We start from the raw sequence: 21,166 nt of genomic DNA on the forward strand, positions 1-21,166 counted from the left end.
CAAGCCCAGATTGCAGGTTGTCTACCCGCCATACCAGAGCAACAGTGTTGTGAATGAAGCCAGAGGAAGCAAGCAGCTGTGGAGCAGAGCTGCATAAGCCAATGCTTTCTATATAGCACCGGCTCCTGTCATAGGTGGGGTGATACCAAATGCACTCTGCCTGGGACAGTAAGTTTATTACTAAAATCACAGTGTATATATGGACATCTCTGTTCTGCAGTGGTTACTGGGCTGCTTTTAAACTGATTTGCAGGTATAGCGCAGTGTACCTGTGGCTTACCTGCACTAAGCCATAGACTTCTTGTCTTACCCGTGGGTTTGGTGCACTTTCAGAAAGAAATTCTATGGCAAAGTACAGCTAACCTGCAGGAAAGCCACAGGTGCAGGTAGACCACAGACCATCAGTGTAAAAGTAGCCTTAGGCCCCTTTAACATGATCTGTCTGACCCAATTGGACACTCTATTCACCTCTATGGAGCAGCAGATGTAAACAGACTTGTGTCCGTTTACACCTGCTTCCTTCCAATCCGATCTGCTAAAAAAAGGAAAGTGGATCTGTCCCCTTCCATTTGATCAGATGAGAGCAGAGGGCCCATAGAGTAGAGTGGGCCGTGTCTGTGTCCGCTTTGCATAGGCAGACTGAATGCAGAACTGTTATCTGCTCATTGTGGCCCACGACTGGTTGCTAAGTTGCCCTCGCTCTTCAAAAGGTTGAGCACCCCTGCCCTAACCCTTTCCTGCTCTATCCAAAACAACAAGTTGCCCTGGCATTGGCCATCAATGAAAAGAGTGACCAAATGTTGGCCATCAGCGAAGGGAAGAGTGCTCAGACTTTTGCCATCAGTGAAGGAAAGAGTGCCCCTGTGTTGGTCATCACTAAAGAGACAGGTGCCCCAGCATTGGCCACCAGTGATTAGAACAATGCCTCAGCACTGGCCACCAGTGAAGGGAAAAGTTCCTCGACATTGGCCATTAGTGGAGGCAAGATGTCCCAACCATGGCCATAAATTGGGGGAGAGTGCCCTGATTTTTGCCATCAGTGAAGGAAAGAGTGCCTTGATGCTGTCCATTAGTGAAGAGATGAGCACCCCAACTATTGCCATTAGTGAAGGGAAGAGTGCTCGCCATCGACCATCAGTGAATGGAAGAGTTCCCTGATTTGGTCATCATTGAAGGCAAGAGTGCTCTGACATTGGCCAACAGTAAAGGGAAGAGTGCTTTGATATTGGCCACTGGTGTAAGGAAGAGTGCTTTGATGTTGGCCACCAGTGAAGGGAAGAGTGCTCTGACGTTGGCCACCAGCAAAGGGAATATTGCTCTGGTGTTGGTCACCAGCGAAGGGAAGAGTGCTCTGGTGTTGGCCACCGGTAAAGGGAATAGTGATCTGATGTTGGTCACTAGCGAAGGAAAGAGTGCTCTGGCGTTTGCCACCAGTGAAGGGAAGAATGCTCTGATCTTGGCCACCAGTGAAGGGAAGATTTCTCTGTTGTTGGCCACCAGTGAAGGGAGGAGCACCCTGACTACTGACATCAGTTAAGGTGAAGAGTGCCCTCGTGATGACCATCAATGAAAGGATGAGCACCCCAACTGTTGCCATCAGTGACGGGACAAGTGCCCCCAACACTGACCATCAGTGAAAGGAGAGTGGGCAATGTCAGCTATCAATGAGAGGAAAAAGTCCTAATGTCTGTAAAGGAAAGATTGCTCAGCGTTAGTGTTAGTGGAACATTCCCAATCAATGCTGTAAAAACATCTCCAGCTTAAGGTCCGGTTCACACCGCTGCGGGTGAGAGATCCGGATGTGATTCGCACCGCACTGCAGTGCAAATCACATCCGATCTCCGTAGCGATGCGAGTTCAGCCATACAGATAGTATGGCTGAATTCGCATCGCTCCCGCCGCAAACTCGCACGGGACCCTTTTTTTGGTCCGCAGCAGAATCGGATCGCATGGGTGTTCACACCATGCATTCCGATTCCTGTGCGAGTGTGCAGATCGCACTGCGATATGCGGACGGATCTGGGGGTGTCATTAACATTTCATTGACACTCCCAGCAGTCCGCATAGGGCAGTGTGAACTGCCGGAGGGAGGCATGCGATGCGGGAAAACGCTGCGGATTCGCGGCGTTCCCGCATCGCTATGGTGTGAACCCAGCCTTAGTGTCAATACCATTCCTCCCAACATTTTGAGATGGGAATGCGGGATGCCTATTAACCAATGTATGTGACACGCCCACTGCCACACCCCCTTAAAGGAGAATCAACCAAAAAAAAGGTAATTAAATCCACAACTATTCCTTTATATTGGCTTTTAACATTTACAAATGCAGCAATTTAGAAATTGGATGAAAGGTTTAACACTGGGGAACACTTATTGATTGATATACAACTATATAGATCAGACCAAAATGAGGAACAAATGAGGAGGAAAGAGGGACAATTGCTCCAAATCAGGGACAGTTGGGAGCTATACAATAGACAAGAAATTGAATTGCCCAGCACTGGTATCAGGACATGTTCTGGACCTTGGGAGACTGGGGTAGCATAGTAAAGTTTCCTGACAAGAAGTGAGGGGAATTCCACCAAACGGGGACACAGCCAGCATAAACACCCGACTGACACTCTAACCCTTTCCTGCTCCATCTAAAACTAAACGTTGTGTGGAGTTGAGGTGTAAGCCCCTTGTGAATAATGTATGAGTATAGAAGGTACATGATGATATCCATCCCATAATATACACATCTTCCCAGCACAGGCCAGGCTCTTATGACAACCCTTCCTTGTCGCCCTGACACCCTGCAGCACCCAGGAGGCCCGGTGTCTTGTCAAATAGGGTCCTCCATCAGATGCTGTCCTCTGCGTACTGCGCATGCGCAGTACACAGGAGCACAGATTCCGAAAATTGCCGAGGACGAACGGCGCCTGCGCCGTGAGTCCAGGTTCTATCCCCACTATCCAAGTGGACATAGAGTTAGAATAAAAAAGAGCCGAGCAAAGCGAGGCCGAGCCCGAAGCGTGGCGAGCGAAGCTCGCCCGCGAGGGGCCCTCTAAAATTCTAAACCCTATGTCCGCTTGGATAGTGGGGCTACCTCCTCCACTCACGGCGCAGGCGCCGTTCAGCTTCGGAGATTTTCCGAAGCTTCGTCTGCTCCGTACTGCGCATGCGCAGTACGGAGCGGACACATATGGATGGCCGGACTCTATTAGGCAGAACACCGGGCGTGTCAGTGCCATGGAAGAGGCGGAGCCGGGGAAGGCGGGGCGGGGAGACATTCAGGAAACACCGGAGACTTCACCGGGCCCAGCGGGCCTAATGAGCCCCGATTGTTATTGGTGAGGCTGAGAGCGCTGAGGCCTGTGGGGAGGATGTGGAGCCGGCTGGGCGCCTTCCTGCAGCAGGCGGTGGAGTCGGTGAGTGAGGACTCGGCCCGGTAATGCCACATCGTCAGCAACCGTACAGCACTACCGGCTGACATGGTCAGAGATCCGGGGCAGGGCTGGATCTTCCCGGCTGTGATAGATATATAGGAAAGTCATAAAAGTAACACGGAGGTCCTTCATATATGCACGTGTATATATATATATATATATATATATATATATATATATATATATAAACAGGCCCTAAAAGGCATGCCAACCCCATACATATGTAATAAGAGATGTGTGTCACTGTAACAAACTTGCAGACAACTGCCAGGCCCAGCCATCACCCATAGCAATCAGTGACTGATAGGTGCTTATCTCCAGCCATCACCCAGGGCAACCACATATTGATAAGTGCTTATCTCCAGCAGTCACCTATAGCAACCAATAACTGATGGGTGCTTATCTGCAGCTGCCACCCAGGGCAACCAGCAATTAAACCGTGTATAATAATAATATCTCCAGCCATCACATATATCGCTCACATGCAGGCTATATATATATATATAGCCTGCATGTGAGCGATATATGTGATGGCTGGTAGGCTGTGCTAATCACAGGCAGTGAGACATTGCCCCGATGTGCGGATGCAGAGATCGGGCAATGTATCACTGCCTGTGATTAGCGCAGCGCAGATTTCCTGGCGGGCTCTGCATGTGGTCCATGCGAACACGTCTGAGCTCATCCCTAATGGCTGGAGTAAGGATGAGCTCAGACGTGTTCACATGCAGAGCTTGCCAGGAAGTTGGCACAGCGCTGCACTAATCACATTCAGTGAGACATTGCCCCGATGTGCAGCTGCAGAGATCGGGCAATGTCTCACTGCCTGTGATTAGCGCAGCGCTGTGCCGACTTGGCAGGCTCTGCACGTGGAGCATGCGAACACGCCTGAGCTCATCCTTAGGCTGGAGATTATTATTATTATACACAATTTAATTGCTGGTTGCCCTGGGTGGCAGCTGCAGATAAGCACCCATCAGTTATTGGTTGCTATAGGTGACGGCTGGAGATAAGCACTTCTCATTATGTGGTATACGCTGAGTGATGGCTGGAAATAAGTACTCATCGATCGCTGGTTGCTATGGGTGATGGCTGGGCCTGGCAGTTGTCTGCAAGCTTGTTACAGTGACACACGTCTCCTATTACATACCCTGTTTCCCCTAAAATAAGACCTAGCGTGATTGTCGGTGTTGGCTGCAATATAAGCCCTACCACCCAAATAAGCCCTACTCTGTTTCCTCAAAAATAAGCCCTACCCTGAAAAGAAGACCTACAAGGACTTTAACTAGGGCTTTTATTGCAGCTATCACCGACAATCACACTAGGTCTTATTTTAGGGGAAACAGGGTATGTATGGGGTTGGCATGCCTTTTAGGGCCTGTTCTCACCTTCATGATGTGGTAATACACGAGTTGTCCTTTACAGCTCCATTCACACTTGCAAATAGAGCTGATAGCGCTTACATTCAGGAGCAGTCAGCGGTTCATGGCGATTAACAACACATAGAAACCAAAAATTGATGAGTGCTTATCTCCAACTATCACCCATAGCAACCAAAGATTGATGAGTGCTTATCTCCAGCTATCACCCATAGCAACCAAAGATTGATGAGTGCTTATCTTGACCCATCACCATAGTAACCAAAGATTGATGAGTGCTTATCTCCAGCCTTTGAAAATAATTAGAGGCAATTGGACTGCGGTACCCTGCAATCCGTTGAAGGTAAATGCACTTCATTTGTGCAGCCTACTATAGACTCTGACAGCAGGACCGGAAAGTGCGCCTGTCCCTTATAGGTGCACTAAAACGTCGGGAGGGACACACTTCTCATAGATGGCTCTGTGCCTTCTGCTTCCCAGACTACTTTTCATTGCATTGAGATCTTCCTGTTTTAAAGCAGAACATCTATTCAGCTATGTTCAATTTAACCACTTCAGCCCCGGAAGAATTTACCCCCTTCCTGACCAGAGCACTTTTTGCGATACGGCACTGTGTTGATTTAGCTGACAATTGCGCGGTTGTGCAACGTTGCACCCAAAAATTGATGTCCTTTTTTCCCCCACAAAGCTTTCTTTTGGTGGTATTTGATCACCTCTGCAGTTTTTATTTTTTGCGCTATAAACAAAAAAGAGCAAGAATTTTGAAAAAAAAAAGCAATATTTTTTGCTATAATAAATATCCCCAAAAAATATATAAAAAAAACACATTTTTTTCTCAGTTTAGGCTGATATGTATTCTACATATTTTTGGTAAAAAAAATTACAATAAGCGTATATTGATTGGTTTGCGCAAAACTTACAGCGCCTTCAAAATAGGGGATAGATTTATAGCATTTTTATTATTATATATATTTTTTTATTATTAATGGCAGCGATCTGCAGTTTTTTTTATCGTGACTGCGACATTATGGCGGACACATCGGACACTTTTGACACCATTTTGGGACCATTGTCATTTATACAGCGATCAGTGCTATAAAAATGCACTGATTACTGTGTAAATGGCAGAGAAGGGGTTAAACACTAGGGGGCGATCAAGAGGTTAACTGTGTCCTAGGGAGTGGGTCTTAACTGTGGGGGGGGGGGGGGGAGGCTAAAACTGACATGACAGCGATCACTGCTCCCGATGACAGGGAGCAGTAGATCTGTCATATTGCTAGGCAGAACAGGGAAATGCCTTGTTTACAAAGGCATCTCCCCGTTCTTCCGCTCCATGACATGATCACGGGCCCCTGGCGGACATAGAGTCCAGAGGATCTGCGGGCACGGTCACGGAGCATGTGCCCACAATGCTGCGATTTAAAGGGGGCGTACCTGTACGCCCATTTGCCCAGCTGTGCCATTGTGCCGATGTACATCGTCGCGCGCTGGTCGGCTAGTGGTTAAAAAAAAACACTAAACAGACCATACACGCACTTTTTTTTTTTTTTTTTTTTTTTAAAGTTGAACTAAACCCTCCTATCCTTTACAGCCAGAGAAGCTCCCATCTTATTCTTTGTTTGATCAGCAGTCACCATGGTGATGCCCATGTGATCAGATATTTGATGGCTCGACAGTTCGGTTGACAGCTAACATAAGGACACTAGTAACTGTTTTGTGAAACAGTAAAGTTGGTGGATTTAGTTCTGATTTAATTCGGTAAAGCGGAACTTAAACCTCATATCATTTTCAGCCAAGGAAGATGTCATCTAGGCTTGTGTGTGATCTTTAACTGTCATGATGGTGCTACTGCTCAGTTATGACAGCAGACAATTTGATGGTTTGACAGTTTGGTTGAGAGCACAGGCAAATAGGACAGATGGCAATCCTGGCACGTACCGGAATTGCTAACGTTTTTTTTTTAAATGTTAATTTTCAGACTAAAGTTCCACTTTAAAGCGGAGTTCCAGCCTGTATTTATTCGCTACAAAAACTTTTGGTCCCTCAGCTCTGGGTGCAGGCGCCAGCATCCTTACTAAGGGAAATGGGAAGTGAAGCCTTGCGGCTTCACAGCATGTTTCCTACTGCGCATGCCCGAGTCGCACTGCACTTTCTTAATGGTCCTGCTGTCTTCTGTGACCTGTGTGTGAAAATTCCATCGATCACGCCTCAATGGTTGTGCAGCGATCTAGAGTAGGTACCTGTTTTTTTTTTTTTTTTTACTGGTATCCGCCCCCCCACCCCACCAAAGTGCCAAATGTGGCAGGGGAAGGAAGGTGCGAACAAGTGGAGCTCCCACTTTTGGCTGGAGCTCCACTTTAAAGTGGAATTAAACCCTCCTATCCTTTACAGCGAAGGAAGATGCTTCTGTTTTGATCTGCAACTACCATGGTGCTGCACATGTGATCAGTTATGACACCAGACATTTGATAGTTTGACAGTTTGGTTGAAGACACAACAAGCATATATGACAGTTGGCAATCCCAGTGCTCTATCAAGAAATGCCCTTTGTGGAAAAATGCCTCTGGTGGTTGTGCGCATGCATAGTACGCAACGTCACTCCATCTGAAATGTTGATCAGCTGGTGTGACGTCAACACATCGCATGCGCAGATCGGAGGCAGTAGCCAACGATCTGCTAGGCCCAGAGGGAGAATGTATTTGGCAGATTCTGCCTCGCTGTTGTGGGTGTGTTGAAGGGCGGGTTTTGTGTGTGTGTTCTAACCGGCCCTTAGAGACAGCCAAAACACGCCGTTTAACACAGAAAACACACTGTTCAATATAGCCAAAGCCACAACAGGCAAGAATATGACAATTTCATTCTCTCTCAGCGCTTGCGATAATCTGCGTGTGCGCCATGTTGGTGTCACGGCAACTGAACAACATAGCTGGAGTGACGTTGAGTACTGCACATGTGCAGACCCATCTGAGCCATTTTTTTTGACAGAGAGCATTTCTCGATAGAACACCGGCATTCCATGAATGTAACTTTTTTTTTTTTTTTAAACTCTGTTCTGGGCTTCAGCAAAATGGCAGCCTCCAGCAAGAAGAAACTGTAGCAATACTGGAGGCAATTTACAGCACACACTAATTTTGGTGGCATAATTATTAATGTGGAATGTATGTTCCTTGCTAAAGAACATTATTTTTTTATCAAGTTGTTATGGGCAAAGTTCCACTTTAAATTGATAGGTTTAGTTCCACTTTAAGGCCTCATGCACTCTGAATGTTATTTTTTTACCTCAGCTTGCATCAGTCAGACCAAAGTAGTACAGGGACTGCTTTGACGTCGCACAGATATGAATGGTAGTCATTAGAAATCACGGGGTACGACTTGTCATGTCTCAAGTTGCACAAGTGTGAAAGGGGCCTTCGTGGATTCACAAGTATTCAGCAATGTTGGTGTTTGGTTAATTTAGGATCTACACACTGATAAAGGTTGAGAGAAGGTGTGCTAAACTTTGACTCAAATATTCTTTGTTCTGCCGTTTAGCGTGAGCCGGCCCAGGACCTGCTGCAATCCTTTGTACAGCACTGGAAAGGGGTGACTCAGTACTACCTGGAGACAACCGGTAAGTATCTGGTCAGTATGACCTACTCATTGTTAGCATTTGTCATCTATAACATCTTTCTTTTTGTATGGAGACAGCCTTCGGTCTGTTCAATGTCTTCCATAAGAAACAGCTGTTTTGCACCTTTAGGAAATGTAACTTGTGGAAACATCTGAATATTTAGGGGTCATTCACACCCATGATTACGGCTGGACAGTGACTATCTGTGGCAAGAATCTTTAACCACTTGCTTACTGGGCACTTAAACACCCTTCCTGCCCAGACCAATTTTCAGCTTTCGGTGCTCTCACACTTTGAATGACAATTACTCAGTCATGCAACACTGTACCTAAATGAATTTTTTGTCCTTTTTTTCTCACAAATAGAGCTTTCTTTTGGTGGTATTTGATCACCTCTGGGGTTTTTATTTTTTGCGCTATAAATGAAAAAAGACCGAAAATTTTGAAAAAAAACACATATTTCTTTGTTTCTGTGACAGAATTATGCAAATTATTAATTTTTCTTCATAAATTTTGGCCACAATTTATACTGCTACATATCTTTGGTAAAAATAACCCAAATTAGTGGATATTATTTGGTCTTTGTGAAAGTTAGAGAGTCTACAAGGTGTGGTGTGAATCGCACAAAATTGATCACATCTGATGTACTGGTGGCCTATCTCGCTTCTTGTGACCCGAACAAGTCCGGAAAGTACAAATACCCCCCAAATGACCCCTTTTTGGAAAGTAGACATTCCAAGGTATTTAGTAAGAGGCATAGTGAGCTTTTTGATGTTGTCATCTTTTTCCCACAATTCTTTGCAAAATTAAGATTTTTCATTTTTTTTTTCTCCACAAAATTGTCATTGTAATAGTTTATTTCTCTCACGTGGCATGTGTATACCACAAATGACACCCCCCAAAAAATTCTGCTACTCCTCCTGAGTATTACAATACCACATGTGTGGGACTTTTTCACAGCCTGGCCACATAGAGAGGCCCAACATGCAGGTAGCGCCATCATGTATTCTAGGAACATAAATTACACATCTAACTTGTTGACTATTTATTACACTTTTGAAGCACCAGGACAATGACACGTGACACTGATGACAGATGGCACTGATACGTGGCAATGATGACACTTATACATGGCACTGATGACAGATGGCACTTATACGTGGCACTGATGACAGATGGCACTTATACGTGGCACTGATGACAAGTGGCACTAATACGTGGCACTGAAGACACGTGGCACTAATACGTGGCACTGATGACAGATGGCACTAATACGTGCCACTGATGACAGATGGCACTAATACATGGCACCGATGACGCATGACACTGATGACAGATGGCACTGATAAGTGGCATTGATGACACGTGACACTGACAGGTGGCACTGATGACAAATGGCACTAATATGTGGCACTGATGACAGATGGCACTAATACGTGGCACTGATGACAGATGGCACTAATACGTGGCACTGATGACAAATGGCACTGGGGGCAGGTGGCACTGGGGTGGATGGCACTGCTGGGGGTGGATGGCACTGCTGGGGGTGGATGGCACTGCTGGGGGTGGATGGCACTGCTGGGGGAGGATGGCACTGCTGGGGGAGGATGGCACTGCTGGGGGAGGATGGCACTGCTGGGGGAGGATGGCACTGCTGGGGGAGGATGGCACTGTTGGGGGAGGATGGCACTGTTGGGGGAGGATGGCACTTTTTTTTTTTTTTACTCAAGGCAGAACGGCTGCCGCTGCAGCCGTTCATCTCTCCCCTCTCACACTGTCTGTGTGAGGAGGGAGAGCGGCGCTGAGAGATGATCTCATATGTTTACATATGAGATCATCTCCCATTGGACACGCCGATCACGCTGTAAACGGCCGCTGTGATTGGCCGTTTACAGCGATCTGTGTTTGCCTGTCCCCGGGGGACACGGCGAACACAGAACTTCCGCGATGCACGGCGGCGCGCATTGCGGAAGTAAACATCAGGCCGTTCAGGGACAGCCACCCGGACGAACGCGCCTGCTCTACGGCCGTCATTCGGCTATAGGGCAGGCGCGAGGTGGTTAAACAAAAAAAACACTGTGGGCATGTATCTGCACATTGAGCAAATACCTGCGGTTAGGGACAGATGATTCGCCCTGGGTCCAGGCAGACTGGAAGTTATTTACTAAAACTGCATGGTGCAAAATCTGGTGCAGCTCTACATAGACACCAATCGGCTTCCTTTTTTTAATTTTTTTTTATTGTCAAGCATTAATTGAACAAGCTGAAGCTGATTGGCTACCATGCACAGCTGCACCAGATTCTAAATGCACCTGTTTTAGTAAATCTCCCCCTGTGTGCGGGCAGATTGTGTCCAGGGCTGATTGGCTGTCCCTAACCACAGATAACCTCTCAATGTGAGGATACAGGCCTGCAGCAGCGGACAGCCTGTTATCACCTTGTATAACCTGGTATGTCCAGGTAAATGATACCTTGTTGTTTTTCAGCACAGATTGGGATTTCATTGTGTGGTAAATGTTAATGGATCTCTCCATTTTATAATTAAAAAAATAAATAAATGAAACTGGGCCAAAATGGTAGGAAAAAAAAACATAAAATTAGCAATACATTTCGTGCCATTACCAATACCCGCCACCAAAATAACAACCCAAAATGAACTCTACTCCTGACGATCACAGCAAAACTGTGTATGTATGTACTTTTGTTTTTTTATACCCATAATAAGGCCCAGAAATAATAGTGCATGTTTTGCTTCTTATATCCTACCTAAAACACACTGACACTAAACATAAAAGTTTTTTTTTTTTTTTTTTTTTTTTCTAAAACACACTGACATTTTGGCCAAGAGTTCGACACTGAACTAGATTTAGCTATTTAAAAGAGAAGTGTGGAGTTTGGGATTTTGCTAAATTTTACTTGCCTAGGTGGATGTAGCATAGATCCAATGCTGCGTCTTTCCCCTGCTGGCTCTGACACTGAAAACCTAGCGATCAAACACTGCAGATCACTTGGGTTCTCACAGCTCCCCGAGCAGAGAGCTGGCGACTGTCGGTCAGCGACTCTTGGCTCTGCCCCCTCCTCACTCATTGGAGCGCTGGGCTGTAGAGGGGGCGGGAGAGGCTGAGCTGGGTGCGGCCCAGACATGTGGGCGGATCCCAATTCCAGAGTCATGATCTTGGACGGGCTCTGTGACGTCAGCCCGCTGTCTGCTGAAAACGAGTCACAGGAGTGCAGAGCAAACTGCACTCCTGTAATCCACAGGAGAAGTACAGCCAAACAAGCTTTAGCTGTACTTCTCCATTAACGCTTATTATTTTTATTTTTATTTCCTCTAGCAAGGATAAAAAGAATAAAGTGTATCTTATTCTCCATTCAATAGGATAATAAGTAGAGGGATGGGCTGTACAGATAGTGATCACTGTGACGGCCAGTCACAGGTTATCACAGCCATCATGTGATCAAGAGCCGTTGGTGACAGCTCAGTCTCACGGGTATATGTAGCCCCACGGAAGAAGACCTACCTCCATGAAGCTGGATATGTGTGTTCACTCACTGGGAATGGGTTACGCTTCACTTCCTATGTCTAATGCTAGCCATACACTGTACGAAAAATCTTTTAAACTCGTTTTCAAATAACAAACACTCAGTCGTAAGAGCAAACAATAGTGCCAACATGTAATGACTGAATTTTGGACAAGGAATTGTTCAGTGGATGTAAATGAATCAGTTTTTGATTCGTCTTTGTAATATTTGAGCAGTGCCATTAGTTACATTTTTAACGGGCGAGAATCACATTAACCTTTCAATTTATCATTCGTTTATTTTTTTGGGCTCTGAAAAGTCAAAACTGATTTTCTATTTTTGCCCATTAGCTGGATGAAGAACAAACAGTCCAAATGGCAGATTTTCAAATGATTTTTTTGGGACCATTAAGCCTCATACACACAATGAGAATACAGTATTGGACAAATGATCGTACGTTTTTCTTTTTTTTTTTTTTTTCCATGCTAGTCCCATATTGTTAATCGATAGATTACTAAACTTACGAAAATTCTCGTATGACCGAATATAACTTTGGAAGTGATGTAATGTGTTCTTTCATCTCTGAGCATGTGTGCTCTTGGTCTTCCATTTTTTTGGGGGGGATAAATACTGTACTGATAAAATGAAAGCTGTTCATTCTGGTATTGTAGAAGAAAAATTTTTGTTTTTGTCCCTTCGGATTATTTTGCATGAACTGTCGTGATCGGTTCTCATGTACTAACGGTCAGATTATCAGACGATCCCATCGAAAGAAGTATTTTTCGTCCGATTTGCTGATCGTGGGTACTAGGCATGTGTACTGAGTTTTCAGAGTCAGGGGGGTGAGCGTGCACCTGAAGTCTGCCAATTGTAGCTGTGGCAGCTACCTAACTTCACACAATCAGGTTTATTTACAAAAGGAGTTGAGATTTTATAAACAATAAATCGTTTGAATATTCACCTCCGTTATCCAGTCATGTACACCTAAAATAAGTAAACAGGATTTTGCTTTTGATGTGATTGGATAATTACAGTCAATATTCAAACAATTTATTGCATATAGAGTTTCAACTCCTTTAGTAATTCAGCCTCATAGTTTTACAGCTCCTGAGTGTGCATGACAGCAAAAAAAAAAAAAAAAAAACAGATCCTATTAGTTAAAGTGATGCTTATTTGCTGTGCACATAACTTTAGTCCCTGAGGCTCTGCCTGAATTCTGAGCTGTTGTGATTGGGCAAAGTTCCTAAATTTCTGGTAGCTTTGATTCTTTTTGGCACCTTCTGATTCATGCAGATTCCTATGTGTCAGTGAGGCAGCCCGACATTTGTTTGTCTTGTATTTTTTATATTTGTAAGCAGCTTTTTTATTTATCTTTTTTTTTTTCAGTGACATTTCACGTTAGGAGGAATGAATCCATTTTGAGGAGACTATGCTGTTTATATCATACATGGGGTTTACTGTAGCCTTTGTTTTCTCCACAGATGAATCCTGCCAAGCACGTCATACAGATATCCCATGGAGGCTCCGCCAGCTCCTGGACATCCTTGTCTACGAGGAGGGAGAACTAGCATCCAGCGAAGGCGCAGGGGGTGGCGAAAAAAGCGGACCTGCAGACAATACTGGACCCTGCATGGAATATCTTTTACAGCACAAGATATTGGAGACACTTTGCACCCTGGCAAAAGCAGAGGTACTCGCTATACTATGTTATCCAAATATAACTGCTACATGCATTGTCGTATAGAGTTCCTTCAAATGTAATTCTGTATGCTGCCTAATGGCCAGTACACACGATCCTAAAATCGGATAGAAAAGACAGATTCCGACGAAATTGTATGATAATCGGATCGTTAGTACATCGATTTCGAGAGATGATCACGACAGTTCATCAGATATTATTTGATCGGACGTGTATGATACCAGATTGTAAGATTTTTGTTTAATCTGTACAATTGTCATCTGAAAATACAAATGCACTACAACATATGACATGACTTCCGATATTTTTTTTTTTTTTTTTTTATTCTGTTGTATGAGAATTTTCAGGTTTGATATACAACTAGCATGCAAAAAAAAAAAAAGTACGATCTGTCATCCGATTTTCGGATTGTGTGTACAGGGCATTAGAGTGGTAACCTCTGTTACTCTAAAAGTGAATCACAGGTCAATTCATGCAATAATCTGGATATTTAATACTAGTAAAAAAAATGTTTTTAGAGAGTGGCATGGTTTGAACAATTTTTAACTCTAGGGGGGATAGAGGTGGGGGAGTCGAGGAAGAGGTAGTATTACAGTATTCCCCACTTCAGCACTGTCCTCTAGGGCTTGTAGTCCTCATACTATGTGAGGAGGAATGCAGATGACCACCTTCTGGGAGCACCTTATAGAGATGAAGGTTCGTGACACTAGCTGGAGGGAACATGCCTGAGTGAGAGATAAGGTAAGTATTACATTCAGGGTTGTCCCGATACCACTTTTTTAAGACTGAGTACAAGTACCGATACTTTTACTTAGCATATACAAAAAACTCTAACACAATCATCTGGTTGATAGTGTCTACAAATAAAGTGCACTGTGCAAATTGTAAATCATTGGTAGTATAGTCCCATTGGTGATTAAAACATTAATCCATTAGTATATATTGATGGGAAGGAATCCAGAAGTGTAGGACTAAAGGAGTCAACCCCGTGTATACATCTACCACCCAGGGGAGAAGACTAAATACACTTACCAGAAGGTAGCATCAATCATTCATGTGATATCAAAGCTTTGGATAGTGAGTGGTACAATTTCTCCTCAGTTGAGCCTCCTCAGGGAACTTCGTCCCAGTATGCCAGAATATGGATCAGGATGGCAATGTCCCAGATAGTAAAAAAAAACTTTCCACCACAGAACCGTTTGGTAGGTTTATGGTTAACGGCATCCATAAAAAAAACGCATGGTTACAGGTTTATTTGGAATAAAAAGGCTTTACATAGATTCCAATATGTATTGCAGCAAGTAAAAAATCTCCTCGATCACAAAAGCATACAATTCAAAAAGGCGAAATGGCATGGAAAGGACTCTTCAAACTGACGCGTTTCGTTTACAAAGACTTCAACTGGGGTACCCCACTTTTTACAAACTATTTCCAGGAACACGTGCAATGGGAACATTGTACTGGTCATGAATACTGGAACCAATGGGAAGTCCACGTTGATTATGAGTGCTGTCCTAAAATATCAGAGATAATATATTGAAGAGTAAAATAAGTTTTTCATGTAGACAATTGATGTTTGACATCACACCTCTGACAATTAATTGAGATATACAACATGTAAAAAAATATATATATAACTATGTATATATATAATCTTGTAGTAATTGCACAGCCTGCTCAAATCTCTGTCTTCCTTTCTCCATCACAGTACCCCCCTGGAATGAGGCAGCAGGTTCTGCTCTTCTTCAGTCGCCTTTTATCTAAGGTCCATCGCCCCCTACTGCACTATAATAATGTCCATCGGCCTGTACAAGTGAGTAGTTAAAGCATGCCAATTAATCATTTATTTTATGGAATTGTCTAAACCAGTTTGTTGGAATATTTAGGGTACAGGAAACCTTTGATAGTTGCTTTCTTGCATCACCTCCTACTTTTATCCTCCCAGCTAATGAGTATCTATACCAACAAAGTGGAACGTCAGCCATTGTCTTTCTCGCCCCAGTTTATAACTAAAGTGGCCAGCTATAATCCTTGCCTAGGCATGAGTTATGTCACCCCATCTGTCAGACATCAGGAAGTCACATCCAAGATGGTGGCTCTGGGGATGACCTCGCTGGACTCGATGTTTGTTTGTTAAAAGCTACAGTATTTGCAGCTGCTGACTTGAAATTTTAATGAAATTGAGTGAGGTTCCTCATTAATGTGAAATTTTGGGCAAAGGCAAAGATTGCATACACCTGCTTGCATCGTTTTTGGAGCATGTTTGGGGAGTTAGGAAAAAAAAACTGCACCAAAAACACTCCTTCCCATTAAAAGCAATGGAAAACACACAGTAAAACGGAGCAAAACCACACCCGTGGTGCGTCTTTGGGGCAGTTTTTGAGTCGCTTGTTTTTTAAAAACTGCACCACAAACACAGTAAAATTGTGGTAAAAACACGTATGCATTTTAAGTTTTTGCAGCGGATCAGTGTGAAAGCAGCCTTAGCATGAAAATTGTCTGTCTGTGTTAGGAAATAGAAAAATGATGGATCCACTAGCAAGATCAACTGGTAAAAGTATATTACAGGGGAGCTCAGAAAAGCAAAATTGTTAAGTTTATGCTGATGATAGATCTATAGATGTTAAAGATGGGACCATTCTGACACATAACTGTTATCTCTTCTGTTTACAGAAACTGATCACACTTGGTGGAGATTCTGTTGGGGTCACCGCACATAAGGAGGAAATGCAGTTCCTGACTTCAGTCTGCAGTAAACTAGAGAATGACTCTTCACTTATTGTACACATTCTGGAGGTATACACACTGGTAAAATGAATGAAACTTTGGATAGAATTTGATATTCCTAATGCACTTTAAATCCAGAGCTACGCAATGTCACTTTTTTGGCATTTTTGACCATGTCATTGTGTTATTTTGTGAAAACTTGCACCCAGAGCTATTAGAAAACCTCACTTTGTGACTTTTAAAGCAAAATGTAAATGAGCTTCTCTCCATTCTCTGAAGATTTGGTACCTCCCGATCTTCTTGTCCTGCCTGTTCTTCTTGCCTCCTGTGCATTACTATTGAGCTGTCCATTATAATAAGGGCCCAATAGGAATGTGTAGAGCGGGCAAGCATTCAGCCCTGAAAAAGTTAAGCTGAGATCAAGCAAATACTCCTACATACTGTAAGTTGTACCTGTTTATCTACTAACTACAAGTCTATCTGCCGCAGTGGCCGATTGGACTTGGAGTTTATTTATTTACAGATCCCTGTGAATAAATGAAGCGACTGTGTTGGTAGAGCACCATACAGTCATGCCAATTTTGTAAATATGACAGGGACAGCAGGGGAGAGGAACACCCTCCCGCTGTCAAAAGGGGAAGGTGGGGGGGGGGGGGTCAGGTTATATATTACACCCTACATACAGTTGTAACATGCTCCAAAAGTGAACTTGCCCTTTAAAGTCCAATTTACACAGTTTTTTTCTGAGCATCCAGAAGCGAGAGGGGGATCTGATGTCACACACTGCACAATTCTGAGAGCATAGCCAAATATAATCTGAGACCTGAGTGAGGGGAAAGGGTCACACCTCCATATACACAATATTATAGGGAAACATTCACAGCTGAGGCTGTCAATCATAGGCTGTGTACTAGAGGCCCCCTCCTTGTCCCTGTAGATCACTTGTAGTCAGCACATCTTGTCAGAAAAAATGACTCGTGCAGATGGCAATGGAAGGAAACTGCAGACAGAAATCACACTTGGTGCTTTGGATTGAAGCAGGTACACACTCTAGATGGATATGTTTTGTTAATTTTCCATGTCAGAGCTTTACAACAACTTTAACATACATACTGTAATTTTCAATATTTTTACTCATCTGCAGTGGCTGTAACCTTTTGTCAGGATGTGGCAGGGACATTACCATACAAGCTCCATTTAAGTTAGCCATGATATACAGTACTTAGTTAAGTGATCTGTATAAAAGGCTAGAAGAAGGCTGGTGCATGTATAAAAAATATCATGTTTATACTTCTGTCACTAGACACAATACACAAGTTTATATGTTCAGGAATTTCATTGTATATTCCTACTACAGGGCGAGATTGTGAAGAGGGCGACTTCCACTGAAGAAAATGAGCCAACTACTGGATCCGTTAGTTGTAAACCTAAACAGACGTTATTCAAAGCTTTACTCAGGCTGTCTGTGTGCCAGGTACAGAGGTTTAATATTGAAGGGGAAGGGGTTATATTGTTTGAATTCAATCTTATTTTATTGAGGAAAGGAAAAGTGTTCAGTACTCAAATGTCATTCAATAACACATATAAAGAGATAAATATAATTTTAATACCAGTGCCAAAACATCTCCTGCAGTATGGAATTTGTTAGCGTCGATTAATCTAGTTTGATATACAAGCCTGTGTAGCTATAGCGTCAATCATAACTTCTTAAGGGTCAGTGCTAGGGCTTTTGTTGTGCTAATTGCGATTTCTCTTAGGGTGAAACTCTGTCACAATTTCCATATGATGAGACTAAAGATTGTTTTGGGTGGTCATGTAGCACTGTAACATATAAAGTGAAGAGGGAGGATGAAGATGAGGATAGAGGGGTCAAGGCAGTATAGTAGGTCGATAGGAAGAGGGAAACATTCCAGTTAGGCTAGACAGTTGCATTTGGTGGATTCCTCTGCAACCCAAGGAATAAATTCTGAGGAATATCGAAACATAGATCACGAGGTCCAGGTCTTAGGGAATTGCTCCTCTTTACCCATTTCCTGTGACAACATGTGTTCTAAGCTATTGATTTGGTCCACTTCAATTGCCCACTCTCCCAGGGAAGGCACGTTTGTCGACTTCCAGTGTCTGGGCAGAACCGTTCTAGCTGCTGCCAGAAAGTGGCGCAGAATGTCTTTTGTATCCGATTTAAACGTTCCAGGGAGCATAGGTAGCAGAGCTACCTCAAGAGGGTGTGATTGATGTTGCCATGAGTCTGCAATAGAGGTCGGCGATCTTTTGCCAGAACCTCTGCACAGGGGGACATTCCCACCAAATGTGGAGTAATGTTCCCTTGGATGACAAGCAACGCCAGCAGGTATCCGGGAGCGCTGGGTTTATCTAGTGCAAAGTCAAGGGGCATTTGTACAAATGGGTCAACAACTTGAACCCTTTTTCTTGAGCTTTGGAGGCTAAGGAAATTTTGTGAGTAAAAATGAAGCACTTTTGCCAGTCAACAGGTGAAATGGAGTGACCCAAAACTTATTTTCAGGCCTGTGTGTATGGGGGGAGATCGGGATTATAAACCATATGTAGGCGAGAGTATAGTTGAGAGACCACATGCATAGGGGGGTCGGTCTGAAGCAGCATGTTCTCCAAGTCGGTTAAGTCAGTAAGTATATCAGGCAGGGATGGGAAGGTATGAACGTAGGATATCACTTGTTGCCTCTGTAGCCAATATGAGGCGATTGGCCGGAGGGAACGACTGTAGTCAGAGACTAGTTGGACTTGGACTTGGGCAAGTCGTCTGTTCCTCTTTAAACCAAGGTCCAAAACTCACCCCCTATATGGCTGGTGGAAAAGCCGGAGTCCCAAACAGTGGTGTCATGGGTCCTTTAGTGGAGATAGGGTCTTGGAGGAATTCATGCTGGTCCATATTTGTATAATTTGTCGGGTGAGATTGCCAAGGAGTATCCCGCCCTTCAGGAATTCAGCAGGCGTCCACGGCAAAGCGCGGAGATCTACTGGATTGAGATGGCTCTCTATTTGTACCCATAATTTGGTGAAGGATTGGTGGAACCAGTTAAGTATACGCATTAGTACTGCTGCTCTATAGTATATAGAGGCATCTGGAGCTCCAGCTCCACCCTAAATCTTGGGGACCGATAGAGTCTCATAGTGTATCCGAGGATGAGCCCCCCTCTATATAAAGGAGGAAAACCTTTGGCGGTGCTTCTTAACCACTTGCTTACTGGGCACTTAAACCCCCCTCAGTCCCAGACCAATTTTCAGCTTTCAGCGCTGATGCACTTTGAGTGACAATTACGCGGTCATACAACACTGTACCCAAATGAAATTTTTATCATTTTTTTCCCACAAATAGAGCTTTCTTTTGGTGGTATTTAGTTACAGCTCGGAGTTTTATTTTTTGCTAAACAAACAAAAAAAGATGCAAAAAAAAAAAATCATGTTTTAATAGTTTGTTATAAAATTTTGCAAACGGGTCATTTTTCTCCTTCATTGAAGTGCGCTGATTAGGCAGCACTGATAGGCTGCATTGGTGGGCACTGATGGGCTGCATTGGTGGGCACTGATGGGCTGCATTGGTGGGCACTGATGGGCTGCATTGGTGGGCACTGATAGGCTGCACCGGTGGGCACTGATAGGCATAGTTAAGGCGGCACTAATAGGCACAGATAAGGTGGCACCGATGGGCACAGATAAGGCGGCACTGATGGGCAAAGATGGGCACAGATAAGATGGCACGGATGGGTGGCACGGATAAGTGGCACGGATGGGCACTGGTAGGTACCACAGATAGATGGGACTGATGGGCACTGATAGGTGGCTCTGATAGGTGGCTCTGATAGGCGGCACTGCTGGGCACAGATGGGCGGCACTGCTGGGCACAGATGGGCGGCACTGCTGGGCACTGATGGGCGGCACTGGGGTGCAGCACCTTTGAGGCAGATTGGGTGGCACTGTGGGTGGCACTGTGGGTGGCACTGTGGGCACTATGGGCACTGACGGGGGGCACTTACTTTTGCTTTTATTTTACTTCAGGATGGCACTGCGGGAGGCAGGTGGGCACAGGCAGGTGGCAGGTGGTCCCTTGTATTGATGGCCGTGATCGGGACTGATGTCCCGATCACGGCCGCCGGTGATCGGCTTTTTTTTTCTCTCCTCGCGCTGTCAGCGCGAGGAGGAATAATAGCCGATTACCGGCTCCGTTCTATCACATGATCAGCTGTCATTGGCTGACAGCTGATCACGTGATAAGGGGTCGGGATCGACCCCTTACACGGATCGGTGATCAGGCGAGTCTCACGGACTCGCCGATCACAGAGCGCGCCGCGCGCGCCCCTTGGGGGGCGCGCAGGCCGCTCGTAACCGGGACGACGTCAATAGACGTAGTCCCGGAAATGTAGGTCCGCGCTAATGCCGTCATTTGGCAATAGCGCGGATCAGTAGTGGTTAAAGAACCAGGAGGTATGGAAATGGGAATCGTCTGGAACAAATGGAGAAACCGAGGGAGGATGTCTATTTTTAGAGCATTCACTCTGCCTAGCCATGATAGGCGTTTCTTCATGTAGTTTGAGAGATCTGTCTTGGTTCTAAGCAGAAGGGGAGTGAAGTTCAGTGAGAACAATTGGGACCCTTCTGTGGGTATTTGGATTCCAAGGTAACAGATGGAAGTGGAACCTGTTTTAAAGGGAAACTCCTGGAACAGTGAGCTGTTCAAGAATTCAGACTTAGTATGATTTACTTTGAAGTTGCTTAGCTGCCAAACCTTGTAAATTCCTGCATGATATGTGGTAGGGATAGATGGGGT

At 44.5% G+C, this 21,166-nt stretch overlaps 1 protein-coding gene across 2 annotated transcripts in view; it reads left to right on the top strand.

The window, feature by feature from the left end:
* Positions 1-3,237: 3,237 nt before the first annotated feature.
* FHIP2B (FHF complex subunit HOOK interacting protein 2B) overlaps positions 3,238-21,166 on the top strand; it is a 55,772-nt gene continuing 37,843 nt past the window's right edge. Inside the window, exons 1-6 of one of the 2 annotated variants that reach the window (XM_077469822.1) lie at positions 3,238-3,411; positions 8,337-8,415; positions 13,418-13,626; positions 15,344-15,448; positions 16,309-16,443; positions 17,720-17,836. In XM_077469822.1, coding sequence (XP_077325948.1) covers positions 3,367-3,411; positions 8,337-8,415; positions 13,418-13,626; positions 15,344-15,448; positions 16,309-16,443; positions 17,720-17,836 — 690 coding nt within the window. In that variant the 5' untranslated portion in view covers positions 3,238-3,366. The remainder of the gene's footprint in view (positions 3,412-8,336; positions 8,416-13,417; positions 13,627-15,343; positions 15,449-16,308; positions 16,444-17,719; positions 17,837-21,166) is intronic. The other variant, XM_077469823.1, reaches the window with a different exon arrangement.

This window comes from Lithobates pipiens, unplaced genomic scaffold (assembly GCF_037356315.1).
Source record: "Lithobates pipiens isolate NorthernLeopardFrog02 unplaced genomic scaffold, aLitPip1_a1.2 Scaffold_8, whole genome shotgun sequence".
NCBI classification, from domain to species: Eukaryota; Metazoa; Chordata; class Amphibia; order Anura; family Ranidae; genus Lithobates; species Lithobates pipiens.